The 13,696-nt window shown below is 37.6% G+C and overlaps 1 protein-coding gene across 1 annotated transcript in view; it reads right to left on the reverse strand.

The window, feature by feature from the left end:
- LOC103778894 (calsyntenin-2-like) overlaps window positions 1-11,448 on the reverse strand; it is a gene marked incomplete at its 3' end in the record, with an annotated part of 167,337 nt that extends 155,889 nt beyond the window's left edge. Inside the window, exons 1-3 of the mRNA XM_008946510.1 lie at window positions 11,351-11,448; window positions 9,837-9,981; window positions 7,401-7,441 (exon numbers count right to left, since the gene is read on the reverse strand). Of these exons, the coding sequence (XP_008944758.1) occupies window positions 7,401-7,441; window positions 9,837-9,981; window positions 11,351-11,448 (284 nt within the window). The remainder of the gene's footprint in view (window positions 1-7,400; window positions 7,442-9,836; window positions 9,982-11,350) is intronic.
- Window positions 11,449-13,696: the final 2,248 nt, after the last annotated feature.

The following is a 13,696-nucleotide window of genomic DNA, read 5'->3' on the forward strand; positions in this document are numbered from 1 at the left end:
TGTTTGGACTAAAAGCTGTTCAGAATGTGGATTTATTTTTCCATTATAAGAGTTTACAGCAGTCAGTTTAAATAAATTTGACACTAGTCCTTATTCCTTAAGTAAACAATACAGGAAGGGTTTTGTTAAATGGTACTATCTAAATAGGGATTCCAGCACAGTTGTTTCATGGACTAGACATCAGTATCTTGTAAATGATACAGATATTTAAAGCAGTGCTGAGGAACACACAGATCACTAGTAAATATCTCTAGCTCAATGGTGTGTTGCCATAGGAAACAAAAAGAAAAATTCAGTGATTATGCAGAAAAGCAAGAGTAATCCCCTAATAGCACCACAGACAGACCTCACTGAGGAGTTACAGTACTGCAGGGTGCCCTGCTTAACTACAGAACAAATCTGCATGCATAATGCCTCTCTGATTGCCTGAAATACCAAAAAAATAAAGGAAAATCCAATTGCTGGCATTTCTTCCCATGAATGGTCTCTGTTATGATATCCCTAAAATGAACATTGTGACTATCACAGAACAATAGACATGTTAACATTTGCTGAGCAGATTTTCAAAGGTTATAGTTTTCCTGCACCTTATCTATCAGTTAAGCAATAGTTTTTATTTCTAAATAGTAACTTAAGTTGAAGTTCAAAAAATGGAAATTGAAGTAACAGGTTTTGTGCGATTGTCTCAAGAACATCTACAATACTCTGCAGTTCAGAACAGTACTTTGAAAAATTCAAAGTTAAAACCACTATTAGATTATGACACTAAAATAAATGAAAAAAAAAATTTAAGAAATTGTTACCGTCATAAAATTTTGTGCCACAGTTTTGATAACACTCAAGAGTCTGTACTGCCACAAATTTAATCTTACTGAAATCCCACACTCTCCACACAAACCTATGCATTTGGGAATCTTGGGAAATGAACTAAGTCCTAATGTCATGGATTTTAAGAGTAAGTATGTGAGGCTTTAATATAAGAGAGTATTGATGTTAGTCTTTCCATAAATTGTTCAGAATTACTGTTATCCATACAGCAGGGGCTGAAGGATATTCAGTAGAGAATGTCTAATTAGGTAAAGGACAGATATTGTTTCCAAGGACCTGTCCTTTATTGAATCCAAAGAGATGGGGCTTAAGGCTATGACAAAAGTGTTTTTTTCTTTATTACGGCCATCAGTTTTCCAAATTAGTAATGTTGTTTTTGAAACAGTGATTTCATTATTGAAAGGAGATGCTTTATTACCTGACTAAAACCAAGAAACTAAAATACTGTAAGACAAGAGGGAAAAAGTGAAAGAAGAATGCAAGAAATGGAGAAGTATTAATAAATTCTGGACACGCTGATGTGAGCAAAGCCTTGAGAAGCAGAAAGGTTAAGGAAAAGATGTGCCCGTGGACAGAAACATAGAGGCTGGGAGCATAAGAAAGTTTTACAGTGTGTATCTTCTAGATGTCTTGTAGCATTTTAGAAATATGGGTAAACCACAAATAGACCCCACACATCAGAATCACTGTTATACTGCAGGATGTACACAGGTGATATTGCACTTCACAAATCAGAGAGTTTTATGTCAGGACATCCTGTCTAACATTCACATACAAAAATCCCCAGATTAAACAACTAAGTGTAAAAATAACGATCAGTAGTGTAGGCAGACGTGCACTACAGAGAAACACAGAATCAAGTCCATTTACAAGTATTTGTTTATTTTGTATTCAGGTGTCTCAAATCGAAACATACCTCAAAATAAATATATTAACTGACTGTCATCCTCACCCCAAACTTCTCCCCAGAATATGCCTTACAATATTAGGATTTGTTACATGATTACATTAATAAAATAATGATTACATAACCTCTACTACCACACATGCACAATGCAGACTGTAATTGTTGATGTTGCCTGTCTCAATCACAGCAGGAAGCAGCACAGCAGGAAGCAGCAATGTAGCAAATAACACACAAGAAGGATAAAAGATAAGGAGGGAGTGTCTTCTGGTTTCGTATCACTACTACGGCCTTTTATCTACCACGGCCATTTGTTATAGATTATCTATTTTTTCCTAAAGAAAAAAAAGGGTCTTAGGGACAGGGACCAAACTTCTTTTCACTTTTATACAGCACCTCTTATTAGTTTGTGGTTCTTGACTGAAGCTTCTATGCACTTCAAATAATAATTTGTCTCCCCTCAAAAAAATCAGCAGAAATGTGCATGTTCCAGAAATTCTAACAGTCAAGGCCTATGTGTTTTAGCTGCCCAGGACAGAAGCCTGCATGTATTTAAATGGCCTATAAAATCGGGATAGCAGGCATAAAGACATCCTGCTTTCCATAACCATACTGCATTTTTCAGTATCTAGATATCTCTAAAGGTATAGACATAGTATAAACAGATATATTCTAATGTTATAATTTTTTTCCTATTTAATTTATTTTCTTTTAAAAGCTTGGTTGAGACCTAGGGACTGCCTGAAATATTTTTAAGCATTGAGTCTGTTTCTGATTATAAGCAGCTCTGACTTTATAGCACAATGTTTAATTTGTCTTTTATGCTCCTCATTATCAATGCAGCCTTTATTTTTTTTCCAAGGTAATCTTTCTCTCACTTCATTTTCTACATATTTAAACCTAAAGTTATCACTCATCCTCCCTGAATGGTTTATTCTCTCCTCAAAACTTTCATCTCTCTCTTCTGCATTTAACCTGAAAATGGTCTCCTATTTTTCTCTTCTCTCCCTTCAACATCCTCACTGTCTCCTAATTTCTAGATGATTTGAAACAGATCAGTCTATTTACATAGAAATTAGCTTGCTAACAGACTAGTTTTAAAATACAATGGATACCTTAGCAAATATTCCCTCCTCAAACCCCCATTTATGTATATAAATAATACATTTTGAGTACAGCTGGTGCTCAGAGTGAAAAGGTGGCAGAACTTGCCTGTATTAGCAGTTAGAATTACCAAGTGCTGAGCCCTGCTCCTGTCAGAGCTGGACCATGACATTGCTCCAACAAACATTCCTGTCCCCATGCAGCTCCAACCACAGTGTCAAGAGACTTTTGAGGTCTCAGGCTCTTTAGGAAGAAGAGAAATCAGTCAACTCCCACAGTGACTTATGACAGCTTCCCAGCAGTACTCCAAGTAACCTCCCTGTAGAACTGTCCCTCTCACTATCATCTGAACAAGTGAGGAAGGAGATACCTGAATACAGGAAAGAAACCTAGAGATCACTCAAATATACAGGTTACCTTTCCTCTCCCTCTGTCCTTTTGGCAGAACTGAAGCCAGCATTCTGGGCTCTTTGTAGCCTTTCAGATACAAACACAAATGTTACTCAAAGGTTTCTCTTTTTGAGTTTTTTCTCCATCAGAAAAGACTAGTTCCTATGTTTCTGTCCTACTGGGATACTGCCAAAATGATTTTAGACTTTTTATACACTGTAAACAGAGTCTCACAATAAAGAAAAAACTACAGCAAGACTGACCAATCTTCCTGACTGTATAAAACTACCTGGTAAACCCTTCTCATCATTAAAATGCACAGGAAGTCTGTAACTGGGTCACAGATGGGAGATGACAAAGCCAGCAGGTTCCTTTTCTCTGCTGCAGGATGGAATGTTTCAACTCACTTGCATGGCAACCAAGTGACATCTGCTACAGTGATTCCTACTTTGCACTTCTTCCCAGCAGCAGGCATCAAGATTAGCCACCTCCTCCTCCTCTTCTAGCACAGCCCTGTGTCAGATGATACATGTACTCGGAGAACAGGAGTCTCCTGAACTCCATGAAAGTCACATGTTGTCCATGAGTTATGGGCTGCTGACAGCAAGTAAAGGAAAATAAAATAATGATGGAAAACTGCTGTTTTGAATCTTGATAGAAAACATCACATTGTGCTATGGGTTGTGAGGACTACTGAGCCGAGAAAAATAATCAATGATTAGACACACAGGAAATCCAGCCCTCAGGCACCACAGTCCCTTTGTGTTCATGTTGTCTAGAAGTTGACAACTCAGCTGTATTTCTACAGCAAAACCAAAATGCATGTCTCAGAGAAAATATCTAATTTTGAAAAGCTCTGAAAGAATGGACGCAATACAATACTTATTTCCTCAAAAAAGGGTATTAAAAACACTAGATTAACACATTAATGCTCAGAGCAGCTTGACACGAGTGCTTGCATAAGATATTCTCTTTATTTCTGTAAATTCATTCAACATTCATTTCTATCTTCCTAATGTAAAAAACAGCTATGCCAATGAAAACAGTTCATTACCTATTAGTGTTCCTTGATAACTACACAGATCAATTCTTAACTGCTGCTACCTGCTGTGAAAAGTTTCCAGGGCTTTGGCCAGTGTAGAAAAACTTGTCTGTCGACAGAAATGACAGAAGGAAAAAAAAGTACAAATTCTACAGTTTGGGCTTTTTAAGTTAATTGGTTAAGTCTCATATCTAAGAACCAAATGTTTTTCTCAGCTTCATCACTTTGTCCTTAATTATCAGCTACTTCCATGAATTGCTAATAAGTAAGATTGATTTTGACCCGTGACATATCAGCTTTTGTCCTACAATGTTGCAGATGGGACATATTTTATTGCAAATTTCATTTCATGCTTTTTATTGCAAAAGGTATGGAACAATGAATGATAATTATATATTTTACAGTTCATTCACTTCCAACCGATCATTTGATATTCATTACTCTGGTGACAGACACGTCCTGTCAGTTTTACCCCTCATTATGCACATAATATCTGATTCTGAGCAAGCAACAGAATTTTGAAAGGAGATTTCAGCCAAGTTTCCATTTGGAAGAAAAAAGAACCCAAAAGTCGACAGCTTATGTTGTTAAATTAACTGTAGTGGCTGCTGTCAAAGGAACATTTGACTGAAGTCACATTTCTGATATTTCTTACAACCTGATTGAAAAACTAGTTTGGGCATAAAAATATACAACTACATAAATCATTGCTATGATATCTGGAGAAAAGGTTAAAGCTCCTGGACATACCTTCATGAAATAAACTTTGACTTAAATTTTTCCCAGTATTTCAGATCTTGATGATTTCTCTGTGAAATCTACATTTGTTAAATTATTTGACCTTTTGAAATCATTATTTCAAAAGGTCACTCTGGTGATAACCAATGATTACTTGAAAAGGTGGGAACATAAAGGAGGACTTTTTTTTCCTGGGCTTCCTAAAGCAACAACTCCAGACAGTTTCTACATATCAATTTCAAGTAAGAGCTGTCTGGATACTCTTCTTCTGAGGCTCCTTTCCTCAGAAATAATTACTGATAATCAGAATCTTTCATCCATTGATTGCACGTTCAATGATATATTCAAAGGACACTTTGCCCTCACAAAATCCGAGTTGATAATAGAAAATTGGTCTGATCTTGCTTTTAACACCCTCAAGAACAGGCTTATGCTGTGTTAAGTATAAAACACATGGACCAAGCGAGTACAGTTCAAAGGCAAGCACACAGAAAATATACCTCAGTACAAACTACTACAGGATAACATGAAGCTCTGTGATGACCACAGCTTAACCGTATCAACGGATGAGCAAATATGCTGGGAAACAATAAAAGAGAAATCATTATGACAATCCATTAACTCACCAGCCTTGTAAGAACCTTTTCTATTAGTTTATGTGAACAGGGAGGTCATGACAAAAGTAAAATGGTGGGCACCCACCAGATACTCAGGCTTTCCTGACAAGAGTCTAGACCTCTGTGGAACAAATAAGCTGCAATATAGAAGAAACTCCCTGCAGCTACAGCAATGTGGAAATAACACCATATCATAAATGGTGAGCCACTAACATTAGTATTTTTCAGAGGTCCACACTAACTGTTGTTCATCGCCCAGTTTGGAGACACTCTTGCTTGAAAGGATAAGAGAAAGAATGAAGCAAATCACAGTTATAAATTTTATTTATTTGCATTTTGTAAATAAACAAAAAGTCCTAAAGGCTTCACTCTACATGTACTACTCCCTGCGCAAAGGCTGAAACCTCTGAATATGTCCTCAGCTGAAGTATGCAACGCTTACAAGTTTTATCTGGACTAGAATCATACTTGTAACAGCCCAGAGTCTCTCACAAATAATAAAAAAAAAGCCCAACACATTTAACTCCAAGTTTTTGATGATTTTGAAACTTTATCCATTCAAGATCCATGCACAGTAATTTGACAGCAACACTTAAAAATACTAAAATTGTTATATATAAAAATACAACAAGAAACAGCAGAGTTAATTGAATGTTTGTATCAAGCTTGAGAAGCCAGGGAAGTGCCTGCAGCGACATAAATGCAGAAATGATACCACATCATCACGTAAACACACATTTAACAAGGCTGATGTAGCCATTTGGCAACTGGCTGCATTTATGTCAGCACATCTTCAACACTGCTCATCAACCTTTACTGTTATAGCACAGATTAAAAAAACCAAACAAACAGGAAAAAAAAAAATAACCAACACAACAAAAACAAACCAAAACAGGATCACAGTTTAAGGTAGTCCATGTTTCCTAAACAGAATGAAAAATTACATCTGCATTTTTCCCCTAGGAAATTAGACTAAATGAGGAAAAAACACTAAGCTTTAGAAAGAAAGGAATTCTACAGAATTTGTATTAGTTATAGAATCTACAAGCTCAATTCACTTCATGTTTAAAGCAACTGAAGACACCTGCTTGGTGAAGGTCAAAGGACTGCTATGGTTCAGCAAGAAGGGGCAAAAGGGGACCACTTCTATTTGATTTAGCTCATGTATCAGTAGTCCCCAAACACAAAAAGAGAAAAAAAAGCTACAATCAAAAGGGACACGTAATCTAGAGCAGGGCTTTGTAACCTCTCAAAAGTATCTTCTTTTTCAAGGCAAAACTTTGAGTTTCTTTACATCAAGGATGCCAATGTGAACGTATCAACAGTAACAGCACCTCACCGTTCCTAGTCCCTGCAGGGTCTGATCAGAGCTTGGAACCAGCTCCCTGGGATCAGGGAGGGCAAACAGCAGGGCTCACATATGGGAGACCTTACAGGAGCAAGGCTTCGGAGCCGCTGCCTCTCACAGACACACATCAGAGGAGATTATTCAAATATATCAAATGTGTTCATACATTTTAACAAGATGCAGATGACAGAGGGAGACGATGACAAGCAAGCTGCCCTAACAAATGCTGCACATATTTTCATCAATCTTAGCACTGATACTACACAGCACATTTGCATAACAAAGTGGTAAAAACACATGGGCCCTGTGTTTATATCATTCTGAGGAGGAATGCAGAAAAAAAGTAATGAATTTCCTAGGTACAGCCCTTGCTACTTAAACACTACCAAAAATAAGAGCCATGCTAACAGCTCATCTGCTCTCTCCTACCTCACACCAGCAATAATAATTCTCCCTTTCACTGCTCTTTGCTAAAATTAAAAATTAACGAAAAATAAAACGCTTAGGTGATTGTCCAGATCACATGCTCACTAGAGAAAAAGTAAAAACCCAAGAGTTTAAGCAACTGATTTAAAGGTGACAACAAATCTCTAGACACTATAAGCTCAAAGATTTGGCATACGTACAGTGCTAGATAACAATCGAATGGCTGAAAGTTCTCATGCCCCATCTTTTGCCCCAGGATTTTGCCACATAACTCTGGCAAAGTTATCTTTTGTGTCCAAGGCAGGGACTTGGTGTTCAGTTGTGAATCAAATCCTGAACTAATTAAAACTTGCAGCTTGGTGCATCAAGTTAAAATCTCCCCACAAAGTTCTCTCAGCTGCTTTCCACATTCCTCCCTTTGATCACAACCCCTCTCTGTTTAGAGTCTGTCCACATTTTGCAATCTAGGATTGGGTGAACTGTTGCTGGTTGGATTTTTTATCTTCATTGTGAAAAAAAAAAAAGTTGCTTGGGTGGGTTTTATTTGTTAAGCACTGTTCAAATAGAGCCTGTTCAGATATGTTAACAGGATAGTCTTTCAGCAGTCACCATTCCTTCAGTCACCATGAGCTTCAGTCCTTGAGGAGTAGGTCGAGCAAGTAAGGTGCAAGTGCATGGTCACATTGGGTCATGCCCGATACACTTGCAGGGAAAGCAGTGCCAGAGGAAACTTATCTCCCTTTGTAACACCATGAGGTGACACTGGCATATAAATGTGCAGGTGACACGGTGCAAAGGTAGCACCTTTTTGGTGGAGGGATCCACCAGTCACCTGCAGATTCTGAGAACTAAGGGAGGACTGAGGGAAAAGGCAGGTCATCCTTTCTGCACCAGCAGCTTTTCGTCTTTGCTGCGACTGACTGAAAGACACTGTCCAAAAAATCGGTTTGAAGGCTGAAAGCGAATGTCATCTCAAATCAGTTGTAACCATTGGCTTTAACAATGGGGAAAAAAGGAAGGATTCGTCTGTAAAGATTACTTATGGAGGTCTCTTGGGATGTTTTTGGTTTGTTGTTTTTTGGTTTTGGGGTTTTTTGGAGGGGGGATGTGCGTGGTGGGTTTTTTGTTTGTTTATTTGCTTTCAAAACAGTTATATCCTCTACAGGAACGTTTTGGCCAAGTTCATTACTAAACTTTTTTTCCAGAAGCAGGAAGAGCAACCCCATGCAAGTCAGAATTTCACAGACACTTGAAACCACTGTAAGTCAGCACTACTGCCCAAGCATCCAGCAACGTGAAGCAGCATCACAGACTCCAATGAGATTACTCTAATTTTGGGCCAACATACCAGCCCCAGTCATGTTTTCATACAGCTAGGAGACAGGACTGAAAAAAACTTTGATGAAGTAACCCCAGTGAGACTCCAAGACTATGTCTAAATTAATCTGAAAATTCAATTTGTGTTCTTCCAGCTTCTGATACTACTTCTGGTTTTATCTCATGGTCAACATGTGTTGTTTGCAAAAGAAACGCTAATGGGAAGCAGTCCCCATGAACCTTCACCCCAGGCACCCAGTTTCTGCTGTGTGCCTTCAAAACAGACTGCCACCTTGTTCCACATGCATTCTGCAGATTGAGCAAGAGCATGGCATCAGCTGCTTTCTCTTCAGAAGACAGCAGCATCAGGAATCAGGTATGTTCATTTAATTATTTTCTTTGTACAGGCCCTTCCTTTGGCAGACAGACAAACAACATACATATCTCTAGTAAGAATGCACAAGGAAAGGGATTTACAATTCTTTCCCAGAATTTGTTACTAATATATTACAGTAATTCTTTTAGTCCTTGGACACAAAATCATTAAGTATGGGTTATTACTTGCATTATCCCTACATTACTAGATTATGATGAAAAATAAAAATTCTAATCAGCATGCACATTTATGAAGTGGTTGGAAACTACTCCCAGTAACAGCCTAGGCATGAGCACTAACCAAAATGAGCAACCAGGGTTTTCTTCTGAACCCAAATTAAAGTAAAAATCCCTTTTAGACCAGAGATAATGACTAACAGCACATGGCTGAGACAAGGTACAAAACCAAACTTCAAAAAAATTCAAAAAGATTCACAGTATCATTCATAGCAGAACGTTTTGCTAGCAGAGAGACCGGTACACAGAAATCCAGGAGCACTGCAATGAATCTTGAAGGACTGGTTGTATGGGGCACACTGTGCTCCTTATTCATCAGTGCTCAAACAAAGCAATTACATAGCAACTTACAAATCTTGTAAGATTCAGGTGTTGGAGTGATTTTGTTTCTTTTCCTGTTGCCTATGTAACTTTTTGATGGTAAACAGCAAGCTTTTTTTCCTGCACACCTGCCAGTGTTTGTGTTCATACATCCTTGTCTGCCTTTGATATTGATCGAAGTATACTTACCTTCTCTTTCATACTTTTTACATCAGTATTTTCATTTATTTGGCATAATTTTATATAATAGTCACAATATATCAACACAAATTTCTGCTCCACAAGGAGTGGTGCACATTCAGATAGATCAGGCTGAAGCATATTCAGGGCTACGCTGGAAAAAGAAAATGGACGAGTATGGTTTATGCTTTTAAAATGTCTCATCAATCTTCATCTGGAACAGCGTTATAACAAGGGGCTGTATGCAGCTGGAACAGAACTTTTTACAAGTCTTTCCCTCGCCTTTCAGACACTTCTCAGAACACAGATATATAAAAGTGATTGTATCATATTAAACTTGCACTGCAGAGAACACACTAAGCAGTCTCATGGTAGATGCTAAAGTGAACAGTATGATCCCTATTTTATGAATAAATATGCTCCTAAATGATGCTAATTAAGAGTATATTGCCATCTTCAGACTACATTATACAATTCACAACATTCAAAAGAAAACACTTGAGCTGTAACTGCATTTATGAATGCTCCAAATCCACTCCACTACCAAGTCAAAGCTTTAGCATCTGTCTGACTTTGCAATGAAACCACAAGTACTCACGGGTCTCTTATGCATCGACAGGGAAGCACAAGTCAAAGGCAGAAGAAGTCTCTAAACCACCTCCCAACTTTCACAGTCACAGTTCTGTCAGGTGACAGCAGTAGTATGGACTCAAGACCTCCAAATCAAGGAGACACTCTCTAAGCTCAACAGAAACAAGCATGCAACCGACCAGACCAAATGCTTCTACCTAATGTGGATTTGACAACAGAATAAAATTTGGCAGCCAAGCCTGAGGGGAGTATAACTCTTAATGTGGCCTGCAGCTAATTCTGTTTCCAAAGAGGCAAAATCTGGACAAGAAAAAAGAAACTCTGCAAGAAAAGCAAACCTCAGCTGCCTCACAGCCCTCAGCTGCGGGCACCCCAAGGTGCTGTCACAACTCAGGGGTAACCAACTGCCTGGCCTTCATTTTGAAGATCTTTAATTGCTCAGAGGTGTTCTCAAGGCCCTTAACTACATCTCTCAAAATTCCAAAGCACTATGAAGAATTCATAATTTATACTTAAGTGACATGATATAAATATTTTAAATAAAAAGCTATTGGAGGTTAAACTTTGAAAATTCTACTTAAAAAACAAACATCAAAGAACTGGCACCTTTCCTCCTGACCTCTTTGCTTGCCCCATGTACCTCACATTCAAGTCTGAAGCTGATATTTAGCCTTTAAAGAAATACTTCCCAAAGCAGCAGTTTACTGTATAACGGGGGGAAAAAAATTAAAATAAATTAAAAACAGTGCACCAAAATTCATTATTACCTTACCTTCATAAACTGAAGTGTGGCAAAAGCTTCCCAAGGAAGACACAGCAGGGACGCTGCTAGGAATTGTGGGGCCACAATACTTCACCTTCCATTCGAATCCTTGAAGAAGCTCAATATTGCTTTTGTATTAGCAATATATTAAAAAATAATAGGTAAATACGTTGGGTGTAGGCGGGAAAGAGCTGGGCGCAGGGGGACTGCCCTGGGCCGGCCAGAGCCGGTTCCCGCCAGTTCCGGCTGGTTCCTCAACCGCCTCATCACGGGCACAGCTGAGCCCCTCAGGGCAGTGCCCGTTTGACATGACCTGACTTTCTTTTGTACATTAAGCAGATAGAAAAACTAATCTATCACTACTTGAACTAAGAGTAGCACAGATTTTCTTCCAGATATGTAAGATTATAAAACATAGAGAACAAACTTGTCCACTTATATTGTTTTCTACCAACATGGAACAAGGACCTATGTCACTAGTGAGGAAAATTGCTATTAAGTTGTCAGTTAAACCATTTACCTTAATAATGTGTAACAACTGCAGGCTCAGAAAGTGACAGATAATGCATAGACATGTCACAGAAGTGAAAGATAGAACAGTAATTACCATGGCATAAAAGAACTTGGAGATGAAAAAAGTGGGAAAGGATAAAATCCCATAGATTTTATATATACACACAGTATTGATACTACATATGTGTAACAGAAAACCAAAAAGGACCATGGATGATTTTGTAACCATCACTTTGCCACTAGGAAAGGAATCTGTCCTCTTATTTTTTTGCCACAGACAAAAGACTTGCCTTTGGGTTTCTGTACTAAAGATGGTGTAATTTCCATCCCTCTGCAGCAAGGGAACATAGAGGAATTAGACAAATGCTCCAAGTCCTCTGCTTGCTCCTGAAGAAGTCCAGCCACATTGTCCCATGCAAGAAATTTTCTTTCTTTCCTGATAGCACTGTGTACTGAAGACCTATGGATAATAATTTCTGACTGGACGTACAAGTTCCTTCTTTCACGAGATCTGGATTTGAGATGAAGGAACTAAAGCAAACTTGTTTTCATAGCCCAGGTGATAGTCATATGAATATACTCACAATAAGGGTCTCTGCTTCCAAAATTAACTTGAACATTATGCTACATACAAAGATACAAATACTATTATCTTTATTAACCTTATTAATAACAGAATAACTGAAAAAAAATGAATAACAGAAACAAAAGCAATAACTTGCCTTTGATGGAACTTTTTAATTGGAGTGAAGAGAGAAGAATAATGGTGTGTCAGTGTTAGGTTTCATCAGCTTCTAGGCTATATCTTTCTTTAGAAAATGTAATTGAAGTAGAAGGAAATGTTGAATTGACAAAAAGATCTGACGTCCCTCTTTTAAGATAGGAAACTGGAGGAAAAGATGACCACAACATTTACTTTCTACTGAAATCACTGTAACAGCCCAACTAATTTTTAATTTAGCAAAGACATTTTAATAATTATATATTTTTTAGTTTAAAATAATACTTTGAAATTTAGTTCCATGCTAAGTTGAATAATAGTCAGACAACAGGAGAATTCCCATGTCTGCTACATATTCTCAACTGAACTGACAAAACTGTAATATTTGGGGGCAATACAGAGAATATTGATTCTGGGTTTTACACAACATACTTTAGTTATAGTTAATAAAATGGATGCATATTTAAACAATGTTGGCTAAAGACTGTAGAACACACTCGGCACTGAATATTCCAGTCTTAAGTCTTTAATATGAGTTAACTGATTTATGGGCATACATCTGTAGATTTTCAGTATATTAAGACAGATGAATTTGCTGGATCAGTATCTGCATAGATTATCTGCCATGTAAAGTGCCAAACTGCCAACTGGAGAAGATAAGCCTGTCAGAGGCAGCTCTTCTTGTATCGAGTAGATACAGAAGTGTCCTTTTGTAATCCCTCATACCAGTTACACTTTTTGCTAGATTGTCTTTTGTTTTTTTTGTTTCCAAAAAGCTGCATAGAATACACTGGGATAACTTCTCAAATGGAGAAGAGATGAGCATGCAAAAGCACAAGCCTTGAGTATGTATATCGAATTGCAGGTAGTATCCTGTAAAAATCAAACTGATTTAATAATCCTTCTCTATCTGCTAACTTATGGTGAATCACACTACACACCTGCAGCTGGGCAAATAGCATATGGAAAAAAAAAAATCAGATTGCTAAAATTAACATCTGTGGTCTATGCATTGGTTACTTCAGTTCTCTGCAACTCATTAGACTAGTTGCTCTGATCTTGTCATACTAGATGTGATTTTAGTAATGTAGTAGTATAAAAGATAATCATAAACACATTAAAATCAACATGTACATACTAGGATGGTAGTGGGATTATCTGAGCAGGTTTATAGAAAAGATTTTATTTTTAATAGAAAGTTATTTTCTCACCACTAAGAACTTACCATTCTTGTAGCAATCACCTTTAGAAACTAATTCAATTATCCATCCAATTATTCCG

This window comes from Merops nubicus, unplaced genomic scaffold (genome assembly GCF_000691845.1).
Source record: "Merops nubicus isolate BGI_N331 unplaced genomic scaffold, ASM69184v1 scaffold14058, whole genome shotgun sequence".
NCBI lineage: Eukaryota > Metazoa > Chordata > Aves > Coraciiformes > Meropidae > Merops > Merops nubicus.